General features: G+C 37.4%; 1 protein-coding gene and 1 long non-coding RNA gene across 3 annotated transcripts; one reads left to right on the top strand and one right to left on the bottom strand.

Annotated features, from left to right (window-relative positions):
- The first annotated feature begins 1,511 nt into the window (after positions 1 to 1,511).
- On the top strand, positions 1,512 to 3,443 carry LOC113080985 (uncharacterized). The gene is made up of 3 exons (XR_003282055.1): positions 1,512 to 1,695; positions 3,029 to 3,079; positions 3,160 to 3,443. It is a non-coding gene; the product is annotated as an uncharacterized LOC113080985 (long non-coding RNA).
- A 1,411-nt stretch (positions 3,444 to 4,854) lies between these two features.
- Positions 4,855 to 24,240, bottom strand: LOC113080974 (trichohyalin-like). 2 transcript variants are annotated; one of them, XM_026253046.1, is made up of 7 exons: positions 24,079 to 24,240; positions 22,914 to 23,576; positions 21,737 to 21,832; positions 19,786 to 20,016; positions 19,679 to 19,701; positions 19,477 to 19,598; positions 4,855 to 7,140 (listed from the first exon to the last, which is right to left on the bottom strand). In XM_026253046.1, the coding sequence occupies exons 2-7, from the start codon at positions 23,307 to 23,309 to the stop codon at positions 5,420 to 5,422; spliced, it is 2,589 nt and encodes an 862-aa protein (XP_026108831.1). In that variant the 5' UTR covers positions 23,310 to 23,576; positions 24,079 to 24,240; the 3' UTR covers positions 4,855 to 5,419. The 2 variants fall into 2 exon arrangements, with proteins under 2 accessions (XP_026108831.1, XP_026108832.1); XM_026253047.1 differs by having other exon boundaries at positions 4,855 to 7,134.
- Between the last annotated feature and the right edge of the window lie 253 nt (positions 24,241 to 24,493).

Raw genomic sequence — 24,493 nt, 5'->3', positions numbered from 1 at the left:
CTAAAAAAAAGGGTATGGGGAAGGGAGGAAGGGAGGCTAAAATCCAACTCTCCAATTGGAGAGTAACAGTCTCGAGTCTCTTAGACTCCGTCGCGGGAGATCTCAGGTGAGTCCTTCACTCCTCTTTCCTTCTGGCTATGTGACGACAATCAGCTTATTCACAAGTGCCCCTTTGTTCTGGCTTGCAGGACGACTGTCCAGGACCCTCTCCTTTCCTGGACGTAACAGATACAAGTGGTAAGTATTGAGAGTTTAAATGCACGATGGATACCTGCTGCTACTCGTGGCGAACTCCGAGGCGGCCCAACGGGTTGGACTCCCGGTCGTCCAGATGCTGGTGGAGCTGCACAATGGCTGCCGGGATCCGACTGAAACCGTACTGGTAAGTGTACGGGGGGGGGGCGGGGTTTCCGCGGTTTCTGTATCCTGAGTGATGGGTCGACGTGCAGGTAGACGCTTCAAAGGGACCCGCTAGATCTGCACAAGAACATACAGGTAAGTATAACAGGACTGGACACGGACGGTGGACAGAGGGGCCGCTGGCTCTTCACTCGGGGCACAGGTAAGTCTGTAAAAAAGACAACTGGGGCTTCACTTGGGCATACAGGCGAGTGTACAACACAATATGCTGGCTTTAGCTTTGGGCATAAGGTAAGTACATCAAATGTAACTGGGGCTTCACTTGGGCATACAGGCGAATATACAACACAATATGCTGGCTTTAGCTTTGGGCAATAGCTTACGGTGAATATACAGGGAAACAGGAAGTGATGTAACTCACAGACCTTTGAGGAAATAGACGTCAGGCGTTCCTTTTCTGAGGCTTCAACCAACTGCTGATAGAGATGCGGATCGAAAGCTGCTGCTGCGTTGGGCCGAACACGGCCTCCGCTGGTGTCACACACAGGTAAGTTGTTTCACCCGGGGTGTGCTACACTGGGTGGGTCGAACACTTCCCTCTTCTTTCTTCCAACCGACAGGGCAAGAGATCTAGACAGGGGCGAACCTTTGAGGAACTCCACAGCAGGTAATAATACACGCACAGCTGATTTCCTCCTACAGCAGCCTACTCCTCACAGTTAATACTTCCCACTATATCCACACTGTTCTTACTTGAAATTGTTTCCCGCCACCGTCACGTGGGGAAGAAGGGTCAGGATGTCGTCGACGGCATATAATTGGAGATGTTTTCTTCGCCCGCCTCAGTACTCACTTCCTTCGCAGGATTTCATCGGGCCTGAAAGGTGGTTGTTGACGACACAAACACAGCACAACACTGAAATTTTCAAGTGTATACACTCACAGCGAAGGACAAAGACTCACCCACTGCACTCCACACACTCTTGGTGAATTTAGGGTCAAAACCCCTTCTGACCAAAGACTCGTCCTGGAAATCGTGGAGACACTGATGCAACGAATATTCAGATTTAAACGTCGCCGCCACGACACCCCAACGTCTTCTCTCGCTCACTGGTCCCGGCTCACCCACAATCCTCCTCCACGGTGGGGCCGCTCACAAACTCACAACAAGGCTCACAGATAGTTCACTCTAGATGATTATGCTGCTGTACGATGGTTTAGGGTACTCACACCGTTACTAACACGAGGTCTCTTTTCCCTCTTCTTTCCAGCTCCTGGATACTTCTCCTGCTGCCACGTGACCTGTCGAAAGTGCCTCCTTCGGCGATACTTCCGGTGAGTCTTCCTGTTTTCAACCACTCAGAATTTGTTACACATGTTCATAGGGCATTTCTAAGTTAGGTAGACATCCCAATATACTCAGCCCGGTTTCTGTTTCTGCCAAACCCTTGTCTCCGTCTTCGCCCAGCCAACAATATCCTCTGCCTTCTTTCCGCTGCACTTGCCCAAACACTCCAACTCACTCGCCGTATCGACTAGAATAAAAAAACTCCCCCTCCGCAGTTTCTGAGGCCCTCTTTATACTCCTCCTTCTCTTCACACTGCCCAATCCGCGATCGCCCCGCTCATCTATCCACCTGCGATCAATGAAACCCTGATTTCCTTTCCCGGAGTTCCCGGAAGTAACCGGTGTTTGAGGATTATGGTCCGGGCGGAACCAATCTCCGTCACTTTTAGTTCCGCCCTTACAAAGTCACTCCGTGACACCAGGAATGTTACTAGGTCCCTGACCCGGGTTCAATGCTGGAATCAATCCCGGGACGTGTTCGCTTTCACACAGAAGTAATGTAGTCGGAGCACGCGGGCGCACTTCCGGAAAAATCGGCCGAAAAAAATTCCAAAGAACGGCCGATTACCAATCGCATATTTTAAGCAAAAACCGTCCGGTTTCCGATTTATGGCCGGTCAATTGGTGCATCCCTAATATTTTTATGAAAATGCGAGAGATTTCTGAACCTCCATAAAGGCTGCAGTGCAACTGAAATGTTCCCAGAGTCATAGTAAGGACATCAGTAAAACAGTCCATGTGGCATCAATGCTTCAGCCACACTTTTACAAAGGTACAAGAATAAGTTTTGTGCAAAGAAAACAAAAATAGTGACTTTATTCAACAATTCTTCTCCAAATAACATATGCCGCCATTATGGACAGTAACAAGAGGCATGAACATTGCTTTCCTCTGCGTGTAATCAAGGCTCAGCGCATGCGTGTTCTAGGTCAGCAGCACCATGCGCATTAATTCTTTACGTGCTGTTGATAATGGTGGAAGATGCGATTTGGAGAAGAATTGTTGAATAAAGTCGCTGTTTTGGTTTTGTTTGCACAAAAAAGTATTTTTGTTTACTTTGTAAAATGATGGTTGAACCACTGGTGTCACATGACTGTTTTACTAATGTCCTTACTATGTTTCTGGGTCTGGGAACATTCCAGTTCTGTTGCTTACCGTACAGGGTCCAGATGTGTGTACCGTTTTCCACTGTAATGTTTGTTAGAATCCCATCTTGACTGCTTGCCTGGATTTCCCATAAGAAGATGAATGACTGACTTTTTTTCATGTAATTTTAGAAAAAAAAAAACAAAGGCTAAATTTTGTTGTTTTCATCTTCAGACTAATGAAATTGAAGTATCCAATGAAGACCCTAGCAGTATGGAGTATATGGTGAGTTTTTTTTTCAAGGTTAATAAATGATTTGTTAAAGTTAAAGAATTTGAGTTCTCTATGCTTTTAAATACTTCTAGGATACAGAGGTTGCCAGCAATCAGGAGGTGATCCAGAAGACTCGTGGGAATCTATTTGAAGCTGCAGTCATTGAAGACAGTCCAGCAGATGTTGGAGTTTTAAAGGATACAGTTCTTCAGGACCTATAGCAGTTTACAGTCTGCAAAACCATGTTGCTGGGACTGATATATGGACTGAACTTGAGCAACCCTCCTGAATTCAGGTACACATTTGGAATACTGAAGAAGTTATTTCTGGAGCCAGTTCCTGTTCCTGGAATAAGGTTTGATTGGTTGCCCATGAATGCCAATTTGAATTTTATTTGCTATTTTGTGTAATTTTGTAATGTGGTTTAAACTGTATTTTACTGTGTGTAATTATTTATTGCTTGTTTAACAAATACACTTTGATCATTTGTGACATCTTGTCTTTTGACTCATTACAAGACAAATCACACAAAAAATGTTTTGTTGAAGGGAGTAACTTTAAATAGAAAATATTGTGTTAAAGTAACTAGAACTAATTGTGTGGAACCACTGTCCATAATTGAAATGAGTAATTTGAAAGAAACCTCCTTATGTTGATAGAGTGAAACAAATTTGGCTAGGTTGTAATAAACCAAAACATGTTGAGTTAACTTAACCGGTTTAAGTTGAAGCAAAGTGAATAAATTGAGTTGGTTGGACATTACTATTTCACATAGATTCTACCTCATTCAATTGTGTTGTCACAACACAAGGAGTTTGCATAGATTCAAAAAATTCCATTAATGTTATCAAAACACAATTTGGTTGTGTGGAACCACTGTCCATAATTGACTTAAGTAAGTTTAAAGAGTAATTTTTTTGAGTGCATAGGGGTGTGATCTCTGACCTGGTGGCAAGGTCCAGCAAAACTTCAAGTTCCTCTGATGAAAAGATTGGTGCCCTTTATTTACGTTGCTTCCCCACCATATTCTGTATCTCTCTCTCTCTGTTCATAGGTTGCTTTAATGAAAACAATAACCAATGGTGTGTTCCTGTAGCTCAATTGGTAGAGCACTGCGCTATCAAGCTCAAGGTTGGGGGTTCGATTCCCCGGGAATACATATTATGTAAAAGTTTATAGCCTGAATGCACTGTAAGTCGCTTTGGATAAAAGCGTCTGCTAAATGCATAAATTTATTTATTTATTTATTTTTTTTAATTCAGTGGCAATCAGTACCGCATTAAACAGAAGTAACTATCAATTCTGATTGTAAAGTACTATATAATATAATATAAAAGTGTATTAAATAATTTTTAGAAGCCGTTGAACCCACGTCAAGAAGCGGCACAACGGGATAAGGAGGATGACAACATATCGTGTGAACATATTACTGACCATTTGATCATTTAATTAGTAGTCTATATTTTACTGATAACTTCAATTATGTTAAAATAAATGTTACTGTAATAATTTGAGGAATGTTTCAATTGCAAGTGTTTCTTAACGCTGTATTGCACCTTCGCGTGGAAGTGGAAAATCAGTTCCTGAGCAATCGATGCCAACTAATTCAGCACCTTCACTCGGGACAGCGCTCTTGTAACATCGGACGTAAGAGGCAGCGTGCTAAGAAACTTCCTATACACAGCATTTTGTCTAATACCTGAAACCCCTATTAACTACAGTATCATCTTTCATCTCAAAGGGAAGGAGAAAATCAGGAAACAGCAGACAAAGTGATGGTAATAATAATCAGGGTTTATTGAGTAATCTTATTTGTGTCACAATGTTCACTCAGGCTTTGTATGGAGTTCATATCACCAGCATTTAATTACATCAAAAATACTGCTTTGCAACATCTTATTCACAGGACAGAGACCTTCTCTCCTTAACATATGAGTAATATAATACAATTATTAAAAGTTTCATTCGTATATGATAAATGATATGTTATTTTTAAATTAATGTTATTAAATTATTACAAATGAATGACTGAACAAAAACCAGAAAGTAATAGACAGAAAATAACACAATTTTATGATTACTCTCTTGAAGCTACACAAATAGGGTGGTTCATAGGGTGGTACAAATAAGATCCTTAGATCTGGATCCAGTTTATTACATATATCACGGATAGGATATCATTAAGAATGAATGATTAATATATATCTCATGTTAAATCATATAATGTTAAGCAACTAAATCAGACTTATAGTTAAAATATTATAAAAAAAAAAAAATCAAATATGGATTATTTTCACTGCATGCCCTAATTCCCCATAATGTATATGTGTTTTATATTAAGGACACAACCATCTACCTGAAAGCATTCATTACTGCACCTGTAGCTGCACCAGCGGCTGCACCAGCGGCTGCACCAGCAGGACCTGCCAATAATCCAACAGCACCACCAATAACATCACCAATGATTGCTCCATACCCAGTATGACTACTTTTATTAACTGCAGAAGCTGAAAGATTTAACTCTTGCTCATACTCCTTAACAAACTTTGCAATTCCAGGGTCTCTTTTTGTATTTGACATATTTTCTTTTTTCATTTGTTCCTCTAAATCTGCCCTGACTTTCTTCTCTATCTCCTTTCTTACTCTCTCCATCTCCTCTCGTCTTTGTTTCTCCTCTTGTTGTTTCCTCACCTCCTCTTCCCTCTGTCTTTCTACTTTAACTCTTTCTAGTTCAGATCTCTGTTTAGCTTCCATCTCTTTTCTGATTATCTGCTCTTTCTCTTTCATCAATCTCTCACTTTCCTCTTGTCTTTGTTTCTCCTCTTGTTGTTTTCTCTGCTCTTCCTCTTTCTTTTTAACTTCCATCTCTACTCTGATTCTCTTCTCTATCTCCTTTCTTACTCTCTCCATGTCCTCTCGTCTTTGTTTCTCCTCTTGTTGTTTCCTCACCTCCTCTTCCCTCTGTCTTTCTACTTTAACTCTTTCTAGTTCAGATCTCTGTTTAGCTTCCATCTCTTCTCTGATTTTTTGCTCGTTCTCTTTCATCAATCTCTCAGTCTCCTCTTGTCTTTGTTTCTCCTCTTGTAGTTTTATCTCCTCTTCCTCTCTCTGTTTAGCTTCCATCTCTTCTCTCATTCTCTGCAATTGCTCCTTCATCAATCTCTCATTCTCCTCTTGTCTTTGTTTCTCCTCTTGTAGTTTTATCTCCTCTTCCTCTCTCTGTTTAGCTTCCATCTCTTCTCTCATTCTCTGCAATTGCTCCTTCATCAATCTCTCATTCTCCTCTTGTCTTTGTTTCTCCTCTTGTAGTTTTCTTTCTTCTTCCTCTCTCTGTTTAGCTTCCATCTCTTCTCTCATTCTCTGCAATTGCTCGTTCATCAATCTCTCAGTCTCTTCTTGTATTTTTTTCTCCACTTCTTGTTTTCTCTTCTCTTCCTCTCTCTTTCTCCTCTCTTCTTCTAATTGTCTGAATCTGTGAGCATCTTCATACATCTGATTACTGTAGTATCCATCATTCTGCTCTATCATTGTGTCAATCTTCTGCAGCAGATCAATGTTTTGCTCTCTGTTATTCTCATCTTCATTGTTGAAGACGTGATATCTGCCTCCACACTGCTGGACTAGATGTCTAAATTTAATGTTCTCATTAATGTGTTCCTCTATGTTCTTTTGTTTCAGCAGATCTCCATAAGTGAAGAGAATGATGGAGTATTTTAAAACCTCCTGACCAAACATCATCTCAATGATCTGAGGAATCTGCTGCTCATGTTCAGTGAATCTCATATTCACAGGAAACACAATGAGGAAGGCATGTGGTCCAGGACTGGATAGATACACACTTTTTGCTATCTCCATCATTATCTCCTCATGTGTCATCTGTGTGTCAAATAATCCAGGAGTATCAACTACAGACACAGATCTGCCTGAAACTGTGGCATGTCTCTCTGAACATTCACTTGTAACTGAATCCATACAAAGATCAGATTTAAACTCTTTCTGTCCAAGTATTGTGTTTCCAGCTGCACTCTTCCCAGCACCAGTTCTTCCCAGCAGCACTAATCGTCTTTCTGACACTGTATGACAAAAGAAAACAGATCACACCATCACTTATTTTACCTCAGCAGTAAACATGTAGTACATTACTATAATAATATAATACAGTTACAGTAACATACAGTCAATATAATCTAGATGGAAATAGGGGTCCACGCGCACCCCCCAGGTTTTTTTATGCCACCTGATTTTTTAAATCCTTAAAGTGTCTATTTTCATAATCTGCCAGGTGCCAAGCTGAAATAATGTCCCAAAGGGTTCTTTTTTAACCCTTTGCTGCACCCGACCGGAACCCGAAAAATCAAAAAATGATATAGAAAGTGGCATAACATTAGAAGTAAACAACATACAGAGACAAATGAACACAATTTCCCATACAATTCTGACCCCAGGAATTTAATAGAATGGTTATATTTGACATTTGACAACATATTGACCTTATTTCTGGACAAAAATAGCAAAAAATTGCCAAAGATGTGTAGAGGATCAATTATTTTCGTTTTCTCAAGCGCATAGGGTGATTTTTTTTTTTTAATTCCACAACATATTATTTTTTTATCATTCAAGTGTCTATTTTAAGATTAAATTGGGTACCAAGCTGAAATAATGTCCAAAATGCTTTATTTTTAACCCTTTGCACCAAACCCGAAAAATCTAAATATGATATAAAGTGGCATAACTTTTGATGTAAACAACTCACAGAGACAAATGGACACATTTTTCAATACAATTCTGACCCCAGAAATTGTTATTTTTCATGTTTTATAACATCTTGACCATCTGTGGTCAAAAAGAGGAAAAGAAGTTCATTTGACAGTGTTTTTATTATACTTAGCAGCCTGAAATAGGGTTTATTTGAAACATTTACTTCATCTATCCTGAACCTGAAGATATTTAAAATAGTTTTACTTTTGAAGTAAACAAAACAAAGCTAATTAACTTAAATTTTAATAAATAAATAACTACAGAAAAAATCCAAAAAGGTCCAAAAAGTAGACTGAGCATAAACTGCAAGTTTTAGATTTTTGGGGCTTTGCAGTTGGTGGTCGTCGGTTGGTACCTGCAGATCACCATCTCCCACTGCTCTCTCTTTTGGAAAAATTTCAGTAAGTATTTGAAACTATAATTAAGATATACCTTTGTAGTCATAACTTAGTGATTTTTCAACAGTTTTTACTATAATCAAAGGCTTTCGGAAATCTAATCTGTATTCTTGACTAGCAGTGTTGTTAGCTTAGTTGGTATCTACTAGCTAAAGGTATTTTTTTTTTTTTTTTTTTTTTTTTCAAGCTCAATACTTCATACATACTTACCAAGGGGGAAATTAAACATTGTAACACAGCTGAAGTGCCTACAAAGAGGATTCGTTCCCTAACACGTATTTTACATGTCTCAACTCTTTCTGAGTATGGTAATTTTACAACACTCAACACATGCAGGTCTACACAGTATATGAGATATGAGACTCTGTGAAGACGTCAGTTCACCATACCACATGAGGGATATTTGTGAACAGATTCCACTGAAATTAGAGGACTTGTCTTTGGATACAATTGGCTATCACCAATACTGCTATAAAAGCTTTACAGGGAAAATACACTATCCTAAAGGATTATTAGGAACACGATACTAACACTGTGTTTGACCCCCTTTCGCCTTCAGAACTGCCTTAATTCTATGTGGCATTGATTCAATAAGGTGCTGAAAGCATTCTTTAGAAATGTTGGCCCATATTGATAGGATAGCATCTTGCAGTTGATGGAGATTTGTGGGATGCACATCCAGGGCACAAAGCTCCCGTTCCACCACATACCAAAGATGCTCTATTGGGTTGAGATCTGGTGACTGTGTGGGCCATTTTAGGACAGTGAACTCATTGTTATGTTCAAGAAACCAATTTGAAATGATTCGAGCTTTGTGAAATGGTGCATTATCCTGCTGGAAGTAGCCATCAGAGGATGGGTACATGGTGGTCATAAAGGGACGTACATGGTCAGAAACAATGCTCAGGTGGGCCGTGGCATTCAAACGATGCCCAACTGGCACTAAGGGGCCTAAAGTGTGCCAAAAAAACATCCCCCACACCATTACACCACCACCATCAGCCTGCACAGTGGTAACAAGGCATGATGGATCCATGTTCTCATTCTGTTTACACCAAATTCTGACTCTACATCTGAATGTCTCAACAGAAATCGAGACTCATCAGACCAGGCGACATTTTTACAGTCTTCAACTGTCCAATTTTGGTGAGCTCGTGCAAATTGGTAGCCTCTTTTTCCTATTTGTAGTGGACATGAGTGGTACCCGATGGGGTCTTCTGCTGTTGTAGCCCATCCACCTCAAGGTTGTGTGTGTTGTGGCTTCACAAATGCTTTGCTGCATACCTCGGTTGTAACGAGTGGTTATTTCAGTCAAAGTTGCTCTTCTATCAGCTTGAATCAGTCGGCCCATTCTCCTCTAACCTCTAGCATTAACAAGGCATTTTCTCCCACAGGACTGACACATACTGGATGTTTTTCCCTTTTCACACCATTCTCTGTAAACCCTAGAAATGGTTGTGCGTGAAAATCCCAGTAACTGAGCAGATTGTGAAATACTCAGACCGGCCCGTCTAACACCAACAACCATGCCACGCTCAAAACTGCTTAAATCACCTTTCTTTCCCATTCTGACATTCAGTTTGGAGTTCAGGAGATTGTCTTGACCAGGACCACACCCCTAAATGCATTGAAGCAACTGCCTTGTGATTGGTTGATTAGATAATTGCATTAATGATAAATTGAACAGGTGTTCCTAATAATCCTTTAGGTGAGTGTATATTGTTTACAAGTGTCAAAGGCTTCTACATCTGGTGAATCATTATCATTGAAAAGGGACTCTGCGCCATGTCAAATCACTGTCAGTTCAATCTGAAGGAGCTCCAAGAAGGTTTTCCTTTTTGTTTCCCAATCAGTGCATTTTCTGTGACAAAGCAAAAACCAAGTTCAAGGCCAAGACTGAAGAGTTTACAAAGTTTCAGAGTTGGAAACACAAGGAACCAGGCTGGAAAGTTATTGAACCTAGGGCACAGGAATTAAAGAAAGAGGCTCTTTATCGCAAGGTGCAGGGCAAGGACCTATTTGTAATGGAAGCTAAGTATCATCCATCATCCATCATGCAGAAACAACTTCAACACAGAGTACCAAACCCATGAGCGTGGAAGGGAGAGAGTAGAAAAGGCAGCAGACAACACTGACAGCCTGCAGGCCAGAAGATAGCAGCACATAACAAGTCATATTTTGTGGTAAAGGATTACATTCTTAGGAATGTGATTGAATGCAAAGAGGTTGTTCAGCTAAGATCCATCTGCAACGTGTACATGAAGACATTGGAAAATCAAGGTTTTCCTAATCCTGAATACCGCAGTGAGAAATTGGCAAGACGGTTACAGGGAGACTTTTCAATGATAATGATTCACCAGATGTAGAAGCCTTTGACACTTGTAAACAATTTATTTTCCCTGTAAAGCTTTTATAGCAGTATTGGTGATAGCCAATTGTATCCAAAGACAAGTCCTCTAAATTCAATGGAATCTGTTCACAAATATCACTCATGTGGTCTGGTGAACTGATGTCTTCACAGAGTCTCATATCTCATATCCCCCACCCGACTAAGCTAACAACACTGCTAGTCAAGAATACAGATTCGATTTCCGAAAGCATGTGATAATAGTAAAAACTGTTGAAAAATCACTAAGTTATGACTACAAAGGTATATCTTAATTATAGTTTCAAATACTTACTGAAATTTTTCCAAAAGAGAGAGCAGTGGGAGATGGTGATCTGCAGGTACCAACCGACGACCACCAACTGCAAAGCCCCAAAATTAAAAACTTGCAGTTTATGCACAGTCTACTTTTTGGATTTTTTCTGTAGTTTTTTAATTTTTTATTTATTTATTTTTTAATTTATTTAAGATAATTTGCTTTGTTATGTTAACTTCAAAAGTAAAACTATTTTAAATATCTTCAGGTTCAGGATAGATGAAGTAAAAGTTTCAAATAAACCCTATTTCAGGCTGCTAAGTATAATAAAAACACTGTCAAATGAACTTATTTTTCTCTTTTTGACCACAGATGGTCAAGATGTTATAAAACATGACAAATAACAATTTCTGGGGTCAGAATTGTATTGAAAAATGTGTCCATTTGTCTCTGTGAGTTGTTTACATCAAAAGTTATGCCACTTTATATCATATTTAGATTTTTCGGGTTTGGTGCAAAGGGTTAAAAATAAAGCATTTTGGACATTATTTCAGCTTGGTACCCAATTTAATCTTAAAATAGACACTTGAATGATAAAAAAATAATATGTTGTGGAAAAAAAAATCACCCTATGCGCTTGAGAAAACGAAAAATAATTGATCCTGTACACATCTTTGGCAATTTTTTGCTATTTTTGTCAAATGTCAAATGTCAAATATAACCATTCTATTAAATTCCTGGGGTCAGAATTGTATGGGAAATTGTGTTCATTTGTCTCTGTATGTTGTTTACTTTTAATGTTATGCCACTTTCTATATCACTTTTTGATTTTTCGGGTTCCGGTCGGGTGCAGCAAAGGGTTAAAAAAAGAACCCTTTGGGACATTATTTCAGCTTGGCACCTGGCAGATTATGAAAATAGACACTTTAAGGATTTTAAAAAATCAGGTGGCATAAAAAAAGCCGGGGGGTGCGCGTGGACCCCTATTTCCATCTACACTAATAATGATTCTATATCCAGATGAAGCAGACAAAATCATTTTTTTTTTTTTTTTACATGTGTTTTAAGCTACTCTTTTTATTAATGTCAAAATACATCTGAAAACTTTTTCAATCTTTTACTGCTAAAGGTCCTTGAGAAATTTGCAGATTCTGGAAGAAACTTATTGAAATACTTCTTGTTTTCAATCAATGAAGCCTAAACTGTAATTGTACATTATTGTCCTCAGTTCCACTCAATATCCAGAGATATCCTCGACCTGATCACACAGACACTAGCTGGATGATGACATCACTGAGTTCAACTATGAACTTTCTTTAACTGAAATGAGTGTGTATTATTGTCCTTCTGCATCATTGACACACTGTTTCCTAAATAATGCTCTTCAGTTGCTTTGACACAATCTGTAGTGTTAAAGGCGCTATATAAATAAAAGATGACTTGACTTGACAACAGAATAACATTAAATCACTACCAGCAGAGGACTTTTATTATGTTACTCAAACAACTGAAGGTTTGCTCTTTGGTTGACCAGTCAGTGGACAAAGGCATTCATTCCTGTCTATATGTTTTTCTCCATTTTCCCTGAATATTTTTAGTGTAATGAAATTCATAATAAACTTTGGTATAAAGTTAATTTCACATTGTAAATTAACAAATCATTCATTAATGGCCAATCAGCATTAAAAAGAGAGAGTTCACATCTTCAGCATTTAACGCAGAGATACCAGAGAAAACAGAGGAAAACACGTCGTGTTCACGTACAGTGAGAAATAGAGCTGCACACCACCAGTCAACAGTTTTTCAACAGTACGATTTTAATGGGTTTTTTATTATTATTATGCTCACCAAGCCTGCATTTATTTGATATAAATGAATAGAAAGATCCAAAGATCAGCGTTTATCTGAAACAAAAAGATTGTCTAACATTATACACTATTCCATTCAAAAACTTGGAGTCAGTATAATTTATTTTAAGAAAATTAAGGAAATTATAGAAATTAATCATTTTATTTAGCAATGATGCTTTAAATTGATCAAAATTGATGATAAAAAAAATATAATGTTACAAAAGATTTATATATCAGATAAATGCTGATAATGATGATGAATAATGATGCTGAAACTATAGCTTTAAAATCACAGGAATAAATTATTTATTTTAAACAGTAAAAATATTTTAAAAATGTTACTGATTTTGATGTGTTTTGGATCAAATAAATGCACGCTGGATGAACAGAAGATAATTCTTAAAAAAACCTGAAAAATCTTATGGTTCAAAAACTTTGAAGTTAAAGATATTAATATTAATTATGTGAGTATGATACAATTATTTGACAGTGATTTCACATTTCTTGTTTGTATGAAGGCTAAATACAAATAAAAGGTGAACATTAATTTATTTTTGCTGTTTTCTTTTTTTTTTTTTTTCTTAAATATTATATGAGGTTGTCATGGACTTGGCAAATTCATTTTTCATAAGTTTGTAGGTACAGACATCTGTTGTGGGCGTTCTTGGCAGTTTTTACAAGTTTTTTTTTAATAGTGTTCATATCGATATTGACTGAAACTATAGACATATATTGTGATATTAATTTTGGCTAATCGTCCAGCCCTAGTGAGAAATACTGTCAGCAGCTCATAGATCACCATCGACTGGTAGATCTTCACCACTGTCCCAGCAGCTCCCGAATTATCAAACAAACATAATAAAACAGAAAAATAAGTATAAAGTAGTGTTTATAAGCACAGTGCTGCTTTGTTTACAGCGGTAACCAAGGAAACGCTATGTTTCTGCTGTTCCAATCAGTTTTTTTTTTTTTTTTTAAAAAGCACCTAGCTTCAAATCTAGCCACTTCTTGAACAAACCGTTAAATTTTTTTGAACAAACATTATTTTTTGAGACTCACAAGCGGCTGTGAGGAGCAGTGCTTTCAGTTAAAATATATCTTCTGTCACTTCTAACTCTATTTTACATGCTAATATATAACTGAAATCATAGCACAGCCGTTGTCTATCATTTCATTCATCCCGCTGTCTGACAACCGAGAGATAAAATTATATCTATCAATACATTTTTCTAGAGGATTTATTTGTTTTATTTATTTTATTTTATTTATGTTTTGAAGAATGACATGCAAATTCATTAATAACAGTACAGTTTTGATTGTGGTTACAAAATCTCTCTGACTCGAAAGCTGTGTCTGAAAACTACTCACTCCACCCTCAACACCACGACTGAGCTGAGACCCTTGAACAAGATCTGAAACCCAACTGCTACTGTGTGTGTGTGTGTGTGTGTGTGTGTGTGTGTGTATGTGCGTGTGTGTGCGTGTTCACTGCTCACTGCTCTTTGTGCACTTGGATGGGTTTAATGCAGACAACAAATTCAGAGTATGGGACACCGTTGTTGGCCACATGTCACTTCACTTTCACAATGTGGATGCCAGGGGCTGAGTATCCTGTTATTGGGGTCGCTTCACACCGCAGAACAGTAGCCAAAGACACTGTTTAAAGGGGAAGTTCACACGTCAATGAGAAATAAAGTAGGTGCAGTCTGATTACTTTTATGTGACTGATCAAGCTTTTTTATGTAGTTTGGGGTAATAAAGGGTTTTTATAGGGTTCAAAGGGTTCACAGGAACAAGACGTTTATGGAGTACCAACTCATGGACATAGCCTTGCCCCAGAACCAACAGCCTGTGATATTGAGGAGTTTTGGGGAAGAATATCCACAACAGAGAGCAAGGTAAGAAATATTTAGCACACAACATGACTTGCTCATTAGTAATTATGATGAAGGGAAAGCATTTGAGAAATAGAGGCCCTTGGTTCCTTTTTTTAAAGGTGAAGGCTTGAACCAATTTTGGAGGCAATCAAAGATTGCAGCCTTGGTTTTAGTCCTTCCACATTCGAATGCTGATGAAGAGAGGGTTGGTTTGAGCAAAACCTCAACACAAACAGCTCAGTCCTCAATCACGACCCTGAAAATGGCTGGGCTTGAGCCAAACTGTTTCAAATGGGAGCCAACACCACAAATGATAAAGGAGTCCAGAAAGGCAACAAACGCTTACAATAAACAACACCAGTCATAATCTCTGTCTACCCCTCATTATTAATGGAACACCCCCATTCCCTTTGACCCCCTGTCGGCTGGGGGTGGGGGGGGGGGTCACTCTTGCCTGTCTTCAAAACTTGAGAGCCCTGTGTTTATATATATTTTGCGTGGGCTATACAGGCATCTAGTGGCTACACAATGGCATTACAGATGAGAATGGTGCAAAATATATATCTTAACAATCAATTTACAAATACTGCCTTCAGAATCTCCATACATTAGTGTCGTTACTATGACAACCAATGTGAATGTAATTAGAAACTGTCTGAAAATAAATTATATAAATTATAAAAATCACTGGTAAAAAAACACCTTAGTATTGATATTTTTTTATTTGATTATCGATATGGAAGCAGATTAGTCTCAAATATAATTCACGCAAAAAACATGATTCACACATGCGTAGACAATTTCACATGCATGAAACCTAATTCACGTACACACAAAATAAATTCACGTGCGTGAAAAAAATATATATTCACAAAAAGCAATTCACATGCTCAAAATAAAATTATATATTTATAAAATACGTTTCACAAATGCAAAAAACAATTTGTAGATATACAACTGTGCTCAAAAACCTTTGAATGTCTAAAATTTACGAGTGTCTGAATATACGAATAGTCATTTACTACTAATCCACTCGGATTTGTGTGTGTGTGTTTTTGAGACTTTCCTGGCAGAGCTCTCTTCCCACTTGGGTCTGTCTTACTCTTTAGCCAATCAGATGCGAGCTTACCATTCAACCAATCATATCATAAGCCACTGAGTGCATTCAAGGAGCACGATTCTGCGCACCTTTTGCACAATATGGATTAATTAGAACTGAAATTTAGCCTTTACATCAGTAATCCAGCATGGCGAATGAAGAACGGGAAGCATGGGTAAGAGTTTAGTTTATTTCATAAAAGTCTGAGTTTACACATTTTATCCTTTACACATTCAATCAAGACAGTTTTTCTAGTTAGAAAACTAGTTAGAAAAAAATACAGTTGTAACAGGACAGTTACAGTAATTATAAATTAAACTGCAATCAGGATAGTAAAAAGAAAGACCTGTAAAGACAAAAGTAACATTTTGAGAGTTGTGAAATTATAATTCTAAATAATCTTGTTTTATAAATTGATGTCTGTTAGGTCAGTGTGTACTTTCTTACAGTAATACATTTTAAAACATGTAGCCTAGTCATTGTTAACCACTACATTGAAGCAATGTAGTTCGGTCAAGATAAACAACATCAGATATTTAGAAACATTGTTTAATTTGTAAATATATTGTCTGTACATTGAAATACATCTTTCTCTTCTTATAATTTAGGAATATCTAAAGCAGTATATTCTTCAGCGACTTCATGATCGTTTAGTTCAGGGATTCCCAAAGTGTGGTGCGCGCACCAGGGGGTGCGTGAGAGGAAAAATGTAATGGCGGTCTGTTTTTTTTTTTTTTTTTTTTTTTTTTTATGGGATTTTTCCATACAATAAAAAAACCTGAACAGTAAACATTTCCTTTGTAATCGCTTTTATTTTAAATAAAAAAAAAAAACTATAATTTATTAGTTTTCGATGGAAACGTAGAAAACAGATGCTGTCTTCAACGCACTGTTCTTCTTTTATGTACTGCAGGCTAATATGCGTGCCAACTCGTTTCATTCATTCCATAATATATATTACAAATATGCTTAACTGGCTGAAATCAGAGAAACTGTCAAGTCGGACATCTTATGATAAAGTTGTTAGTCAGAAGGAGAGGGGCCAAGAGAGAGTGAGGATTTTGAGGCAACAGAGATTTTATGTTGTGGATCGTGTGTAGGTTATTTATTGGCGATTTATTAGAACGACAGTACATTGAATTAAATTGCAATGAAGTTACAAATGATCCACATCATTAAAGAGAATAAGCTCCGAAATATATAAAATAAATAAAAACGAGGATCAATCTGAAACTTTTCAAGTGCGACAATAAATAACCTACACACGATCAGCAACATAATTAAGTTGCAAAGAGCATAGTTTCAAACATAAAATAAAATGAAAGAGGATGCATCTGGAACTTTTCGAGTGCAGCGCAAAAGTCACTCAGCCTGCAGTGAGAGAGAGATTTCCTCAATATTTTTTATTTGCTCATTTTCTTTCTCTATTCTCTTCGCCTCTGTTGCCTCCAAATCCTCACTCTCTCTTGGCCCCTCTCCTCCAGACTAACAACTTTATCATAAGATATCCGACTTGACAGTTTCTCTGATTTCAGCCAGTTAAGCATATTTGTAATATATATTATGGAATGAATGAAACGAGTTGGCACGCATATTAGCCTGCAGTACATAAAAGAAGAACATTTAAAATAAAAGCGATTACAAAGGAAATGTTTACTGTTCATGTTTTTTTATTGTATGGAAAAATCCCATAAAAAAAAAAAAAAACAGGCCACCATTACATTTTTCCTCTCACGCACCCCCTGGTGCGCGCACCACACTTTGGGAATCCCTGAACTAAACGATCATGAAGTCGCTGAAGAATATACTGCTTTAGATATTCCTAAATTATAAGAAGAGAAAGATGTATTTCAATGTACAGACAATATATTTACAAATTAAACAATGTTTCTAAATATCTGATGTTGTTTATCTTGACCGAACTACATTGCTTCAATGTAGTGGTTAACAATGACTAGGCTACATGTTTTAAAATGTATTACTGTAAGAAAGTACACACTGACCTAACAGACATCAATTTATAAAACAAGATTATTTAGAATTATAATTTCACAACTCTCAAAATGTTACTTTTGTCTTTACAGGTCTTTCTTTTTACTATCCTGATTGCAGTTTAATTTATAATTACTGTAACTGTCCTGTTACAACTGTATTTTTTTCTAACTAGTTTTCTAACTAGAAAAACTGTCTTGATTGAATGTGTAAAGGATAAAATGTGTAAACTCAGACTTTTATGAAATAAACTAAACTCTTACCCGTGCTTCCCGTTCTTCATTCGCCATGCTGGATTACTGATGTAAAGGCTAAATTTCAGTTCTAATTAATCCATATTGTGCAAAAGGTGCGCAGAATCGTGCTCCTTGAATGCACTCAGTGGCTTATGATATGATTGGTTGAATGGTAAGCTCGCATCTGATTGGCTAAAGAGTACGACAGACCCAAGTGGGAAGAGAGCTCTGCCAGGAAAGTCTCAAAAACACACACACACACACAAATCCGAGTGGATTAGTAGTAAATGACTATTCGTATATTCAGACACTCGTAAATTTTAAACATTCAAAGGTTTTTGTGCACAGTTGTATATCTACAATTTGTTTTTTGCATTTGTGAAATGTATTTTATAAATATATAATTTTATTTTGCGCTTGTGAATTGCTTTTTGTGAATATTTTTTTTTTCACGGACATTAATTTTTTTTATGTGTACGTGAATTAGGTTTCATGCATGTGAAATTGTCTACGCATGTGTGAATCGTGTTTTTTGCATGAATTATATTTGAGACTAATCTGCTTCCATATATCGATACTTTTGACACTCGCATCAGTATCAATACGGCTATCGCTAGCGTGTGTGAATTACCCGTGTGTCTCTCTACAAACAATGAAGCTGGGTTGAGTAACTTCAAAAACAGCATTTAATTCCTCGTTGCTGAGAAATATAATCTAGTGATTCAGTATTGAAAAAGTTGTGGACAGACAAGTGTGACGAGTGGGGTGGGGCCGAGGGCCGTGGGAACGGGGCGAGGCCGGTGGAGTGATTGGAGATGAGCGACACCTGCTCGACCCACCGGTCTCGAGTCCCACGGAGGAGATGGAAGGATATAAAACTGGAGCGACGACAGTGACAGACGAGAGAGGACCAGGCCTGGTGGGTCGAGCAGGTGTCGCTCATCTCCAATCACTCCACGGCCCTCGGCCCCGTCCCACTCCTCACAACAAGCTTCTGAGCTCCTGAATGTTTCTGTGTGTGTGCAGCATGATCTCCGATCTCTGTCAATTCATGAAAACATTCTTCAGAAAACTAAGAGTATAATAATTAAATATATATTTGTATCTGAACATTTAAAAAAGATTATATACTGTATAGATACAGTATCCATTTAACATTTTTGTTTTGATATGCATGCTGTATATATACAGTACATAATCATTCTTAAATGTTCAGATAAAAATATATATATTATTATACAATTAGTATGATGTGGGGGGGGGGGGGGGGTATTGGCAGAGTAGATAATCAGAAAATTAAAAATGTCACGTATTCACTTCATCTTAAATATAAAACACACCGGACATTTAATCGTCATGCATGTGACCCTCTCTTCAGGCACAAAAGGTTGCCGACCTCAGCATTACATGTCAGTTCACTGTGTTTTTGTAAAGTTATTGTTTTTTCTTTTTTTGTTGTTTGTTTGTTTTTTAAATATAGAAAAATCCGTAAGAAATAAAAGTATTTTTCTTTTTTATTTGTGTGTGTGAGCTCAGCTCATCTGCAGTCAGACTCACTGTTCTGGACGATGTCCTGCATCTTCTTCCAGACTCTGAAGGACAGGTTTCCCAAGTATCGTGGCACATGAATCAGAGCTCCAGGAGGAGTCTGTGGATCCGACTGTGATGAGATCTGGACTCTGGAAGAACATTCAGGATCAGAACTGAAGTGACTCTGGATCAGAAGCAGAGAGAGCAGAGACAGCAGCAGATCACTCACCTTTCCATCGAGACTGGAAACTTCTGCAGAACAAACACACCATTGATCATCAACAACTCACTCAATCATAAATCAATCAATCATCAATCAATGATCTGAAATCAGACCTTCAGAAAGCAGACGTCACTAGTGTTCATCATCTCCTCCGTGTCTCTGATTGAGTGTGAAAGAGCTGAGATGTGTCTGTTGATCTCCTCCAGCTTCTCCTTCATCATCTGCTTCTTCTGCTCCTCTTCCTCTCTCAGTGCAGTGATTGTAGCTTCTTCTTCATCTCTGAGAAACTGATGAAGCTTCTCAAACTGCTGTTTAATCTGACGCTCTGTGTGCTCAGCTTGAGACTGAAATCAAACCACATTCACTTCAATCATCTCCATCAACACACACCAACACAATCACATCTTTCAGATCTGAGAGAGACTCAGACACTGACATATAACAGATCCAGAAGCAGGTCTCTGCTCATCATTTACACAAATAATCAACTGGGAACTGTTTCATAAAACAAGTTCACCAAATAAGCAGAGGCAGGCTAAGCTGAGCTCCTCTAACACTGACCAATAGAAACACACTGATAGTACAGCGTTCTCTCTCTCTCTCACAAACACACACACACACACATATATATATATATATATATATATATTTATTTATTAATTTTTTGTATTTTTTTAATCGCTCCAAATTTAATATAAACAGAAAATTCAACTTAAATAAAAAATAAACAAACCGACTGTATTCAGTTTATAGTGCCAAATATTTAATGACTTTATTTTAAGATATTTGCAAATATTTTAACATGGTGCTACATGTGTATTCAGTTGGGAATATTAACTCATTTGAGATAGTAGATTTGATTCACAGTTACTGCTATCATTAAAAAAACATTTATATGTAGGATTAAGACTCTACATGTGTCACATTTAATGTCAAATAAGAAATATTTTATCAGAATGCATATTTTATTCAGCATTATTACACTGTTATTCTGTTGCGTTCCAACAGTTTAGCACACAGCAGCGCTCGTTCACTCACGTAAGCCTCGTCCACTCTTGACAGCAAAATATATATCTCTGCATGACTTTCTAACATTTATAGATGAAAAATATACCTGTGACGTGTCAGTTATACAGTGAGGAAAACACAACGTCTCAAATGCATTAAACAGAACTGCTGTACAGGTGCATCTCAATAAACTAGAATGTGTGGAAAAGTTCATCTATTTCAGTAATTCAGCTCAAATATTAAATAAATCCAGTGCACACAGACTGAAGTAGTTTAAGACCCTTCCTCCAGACTCTAGGACCTTGGTTTCCAAATGAAATACAAAACTTGCTCTCATCTGAAAAGAGGACTTTGGACCACTGGGTAACAGTCCAGTTCTTCTTCTCCTTAGCCCAGGTAAGACTCCTCTGACGTTGTCTGTGGTTCAGTAAATCTCTTGACACGTCTGTGTGTGGTGGCTCTTGATGTCTTGACCCCAGCCTCAGTCCATTCCTTGTGAAGTTCTCTCAAATTCTTGAATCAATTTTACTTGACAATCCTCATAAGGTTCTCTTGGTTGGTTGTGCATCTTTTTCTTCCACACTTTTCCCTTCCACTCAACTCTCTGTTAACATGCTTGGATACAGCACTCTGTGACAGCCAGCTTCTTTGGCAGTGAATGTTTGTGTGCATTGAAATTATTTAATACACAAGTTTCACAATTTGAGTTGAATTACAGAAATGAGCTTTTCCACGACATTCTAATGCACCTGTATTTGCTGTTTGTCGTGGTGAATAGCTTTGATCCATGACTGACATTAAGGGCTGCTTAATACGCCTGAACATCAAATGATCTTGACTCATTGAACTGGATCCTATTCGTGAACTTAAATTGTTGTTTATGGAACCGCTTTATCCCGACTGATTGATAGGTCATTCAATTCAGGTTTTGGACTTTAATTATTCTTAGTGTCTTTTAAGAAACAATCCCGGAGTCTATTCTATTAAATATATCATAACTGTATCTAATGATCCTGCAGCTGTAATGTAAATGACTCTGGACTCTGGACTCCTTACCTTGATAATTTCAACTGTTTCCTCAAACTCTCCTTTCATTGTTTCATTGTGTTTCAGTTTTCTTTGTAATGTTTTCAGTGCTGTATTGAGCTCCTCCTATAATTGAACAAAAAGACATAAAACATCAGATTACAGTAAAAAAGAAGACTATTCAGTGATAATATTGTATAATGAATTTAGTGCAAAAGTATACTGATTTCTTCTGTTTTGTGACCATATACTAAATTAATTTAGTATTAATTTAGTAACAAGTATTTGTTTTAATACAGTACAAAATAAGGTGGTGATTTTAGCCACATTGCTGTTTAGCCACGCACACTTCATATACACATGAACATGAACACAAACATGCACATAAACATTAACAGATTCAACACATGCACAATGTTACAATGTTTCAGATATAATGTTACATTTTGAGTTTATGATCTTGTGACTTATGACTTGTTTATGATGTGTTTATGATTCTTTACTATCCTGAGAGCACCTGACACATGTTTAATGTCTGCATTTACATCTGCGAGATGTATTTTTTACAGTGTTGCTCATCTGCAATGTCTCTAAGACGTTTCCTATCTGTTGTAAAATAGATGTTTAGAAAATGTCTATTATATGTTTATGATTAAGAATGTGTGTAAATCTGCTTTTCTGAGACGTTTGTCAGATGTTTCCCAGATCAAGCACTCTTATCAGACATCTTAGAGACGTACCTGTGCAATCTGGGTAATAATGTTCTGCAAAAATAATTTATATTTTTACATAACTTATGTTTTTAGTTTGTATGCCAAAAAGTTTCATGGACCCAGAAATATGAAAGCTGGACTAAACCAAGTGTGCTGCACAAGTCTTGAAATGTGAAGCCAAAATGTTTCGATCACCCCAGTATAGGCCATAGAGCCCGCCCTCTCCATGTGATCTAATGTGACGTGAGACAAGCTAAATAATAAAATATCACTTCAAATATAATAATGGGACGCGACTCCACTCCAGACTCGAATCAGATCAATATGTCCAAGCTCTATCCGAACACTGGCAGCTTTACTGTTCTTCAGAGGACGAGTGAAAGTGTGTCGTCCATCTTTTTGACTAAACACAAGCAGTCCTGATCACTGCAGCACTGCTCAATCAGATCAACTCTTCAGAATGCTTTTCAACAGTTTAAACTCACTTCTCTTACCTTATATGATGAAACCACTTCATCGATGGGTCTGAATTTGTGATTGTCATGATTCTGTGAGTTAACACACACTACACACACCGGCTGTTTGTCCTCCTGACAGAAGAGCTTGAGTTTTTCACTGTGTAAACTGCAGATCTCCTCAGATCCTGATGAACGAACCTCATTCCTCTCCTTCAGGAACGACTCGCACAGGTTTTTTAACACTAGATTAACTGGAGGATCATCTTTTGAAGATCTTCTTCTGCAGACGGGACACTCCTGAGTTCCTTTGGTTCTCCAGAACTGATGAAGACACTCTTTACAGACACTGTGACTGCATGACAGAAACACAGGAGTCTTGAAGATCTCACAGCACACAGGACAGATATAATCTTCTTCAGACTGTGAAGCCATTGTTTTCTCTTTGAGCTGCAACAATCTAACCTTTACTTTCACTTTCTGGATGAAGTGCGTTTGAAAAATGAATCACTGGAATCACAAAGATCTTCAGTCTGTCTGTTCAGAAATAAACTAAACACAATTCCTTTTTGAAAGAGTTTCTCTTGATTCTTCTAGGATTAATCTTATTGCTTTTATCAGTAGAGAAGAGAGTCAGTTTTTCAGAAAGGAGATAAGATGACACGTCGGCCTCTTCCTGGTAAGAGCTGTGAGAGGAGGAGTCTATGGAGAACAACATCAGGATCACTTCAGGTTCAACTTTTAACAATAAAGCTCACTTGACCTTGAAATTAAAAATATAGACACTGAAACAAACGTGTTCAGATATTATCACGAGTTGAACAGAACACACATATAAGATACACACGTCTAATGAACAAAAACACCAAGTCAAAAGCAGAGAAACAGTCTTAAGAGGGAGTTAAACTACATTCATTTTGACGTTTATGACATTATAATAATAATATCCCATTCATGGAAAGACAAACAATTCCCTATAAGAAACAGACGCAAAAAAAGATTGAATCTCCATTTTGTGGCAGTCTGTTTCATAGAAGGTTTCATATATTTTTGTTTCCATTATTGGTAATTCTTAACATAAAGGTTCCCTTTATAGAGGGTTTATAAAGGTGCTCATAAATGACTAATAACTCACAAATGCATTATAAATCATTGATAAGCAGTTATAAATGCATGAATAAAAAGGCTGATTTTAATGCAATACCTGCCAAATAGTGAGCCATTTTTAACTCGAATATTATACATGTTGTAACAGTTCAGAAAAGTACTGAACTCATTCATTTCTTCTCAGATCCACATCTGTAAGAAAACAGCTGCTATGATCATAAATGTGACTTTTCCCTGTGTGATATCTGGACGTTGTTTGCTGTTGTTTTCTAAACTCTCCGTTTTTACTTTCACTTTCGCAGGAGACGTTGATTGGTTCAGGCTGCTGTCAATCATCCGAGATGGGCGGGTTAAAAAGCAGATTTAAAACCAGATTTGGTAAAACAACATTTACTTAACGCAATATTTGCTCAAATTTCTTGGGAAAATAAATAAATAAATAAATAATAATAATAATAAATTGGCATACCTCTTGGTAGATTTTGATTTATAGCCAGACTCTAAAGGGTGTT

This window comes from Carassius auratus, unplaced genomic scaffold, assembly GCF_003368295.1.
Source record: "Carassius auratus strain Wakin unplaced genomic scaffold, ASM336829v1 scaf_tig00032671, whole genome shotgun sequence".
NCBI classification, from domain to species: domain Eukaryota; kingdom Metazoa; phylum Chordata; class Actinopteri; order Cypriniformes; family Cyprinidae; genus Carassius; species Carassius auratus.
The sequence above is the reverse complement of the archived record's forward strand: the minus strand, read 5'-3'. Positions and strand labels throughout refer to the sequence as shown.

What these genes read in the sequence shown, in the direction of transcription:
- LOC113080974 (XM_026253046.1), bottom strand. Translation starts at nt 23,309, where the DNA reads ATGGCTTCACAGTCTGAAGAAGATTATATCTGTCCTGTGTGCTGTGAG. An exon ending in AAACAGTTGAAATTATCAAG is followed by an intron (nt 20,017 to 21,736) that starts GTAAGGAGTCCA and finishes GTTTGATTTCAG; the next exon opens with TCTCAAGCTGAGCACACAGA. An exon ending in GCAGGACATCGTCCAGAACA is followed by an intron (nt 7,141 to 19,476) that starts GTGAGTCTGACT and finishes TTTGTCATACAG; the next exon opens with TGTCAGAAAGACGATTAGTG.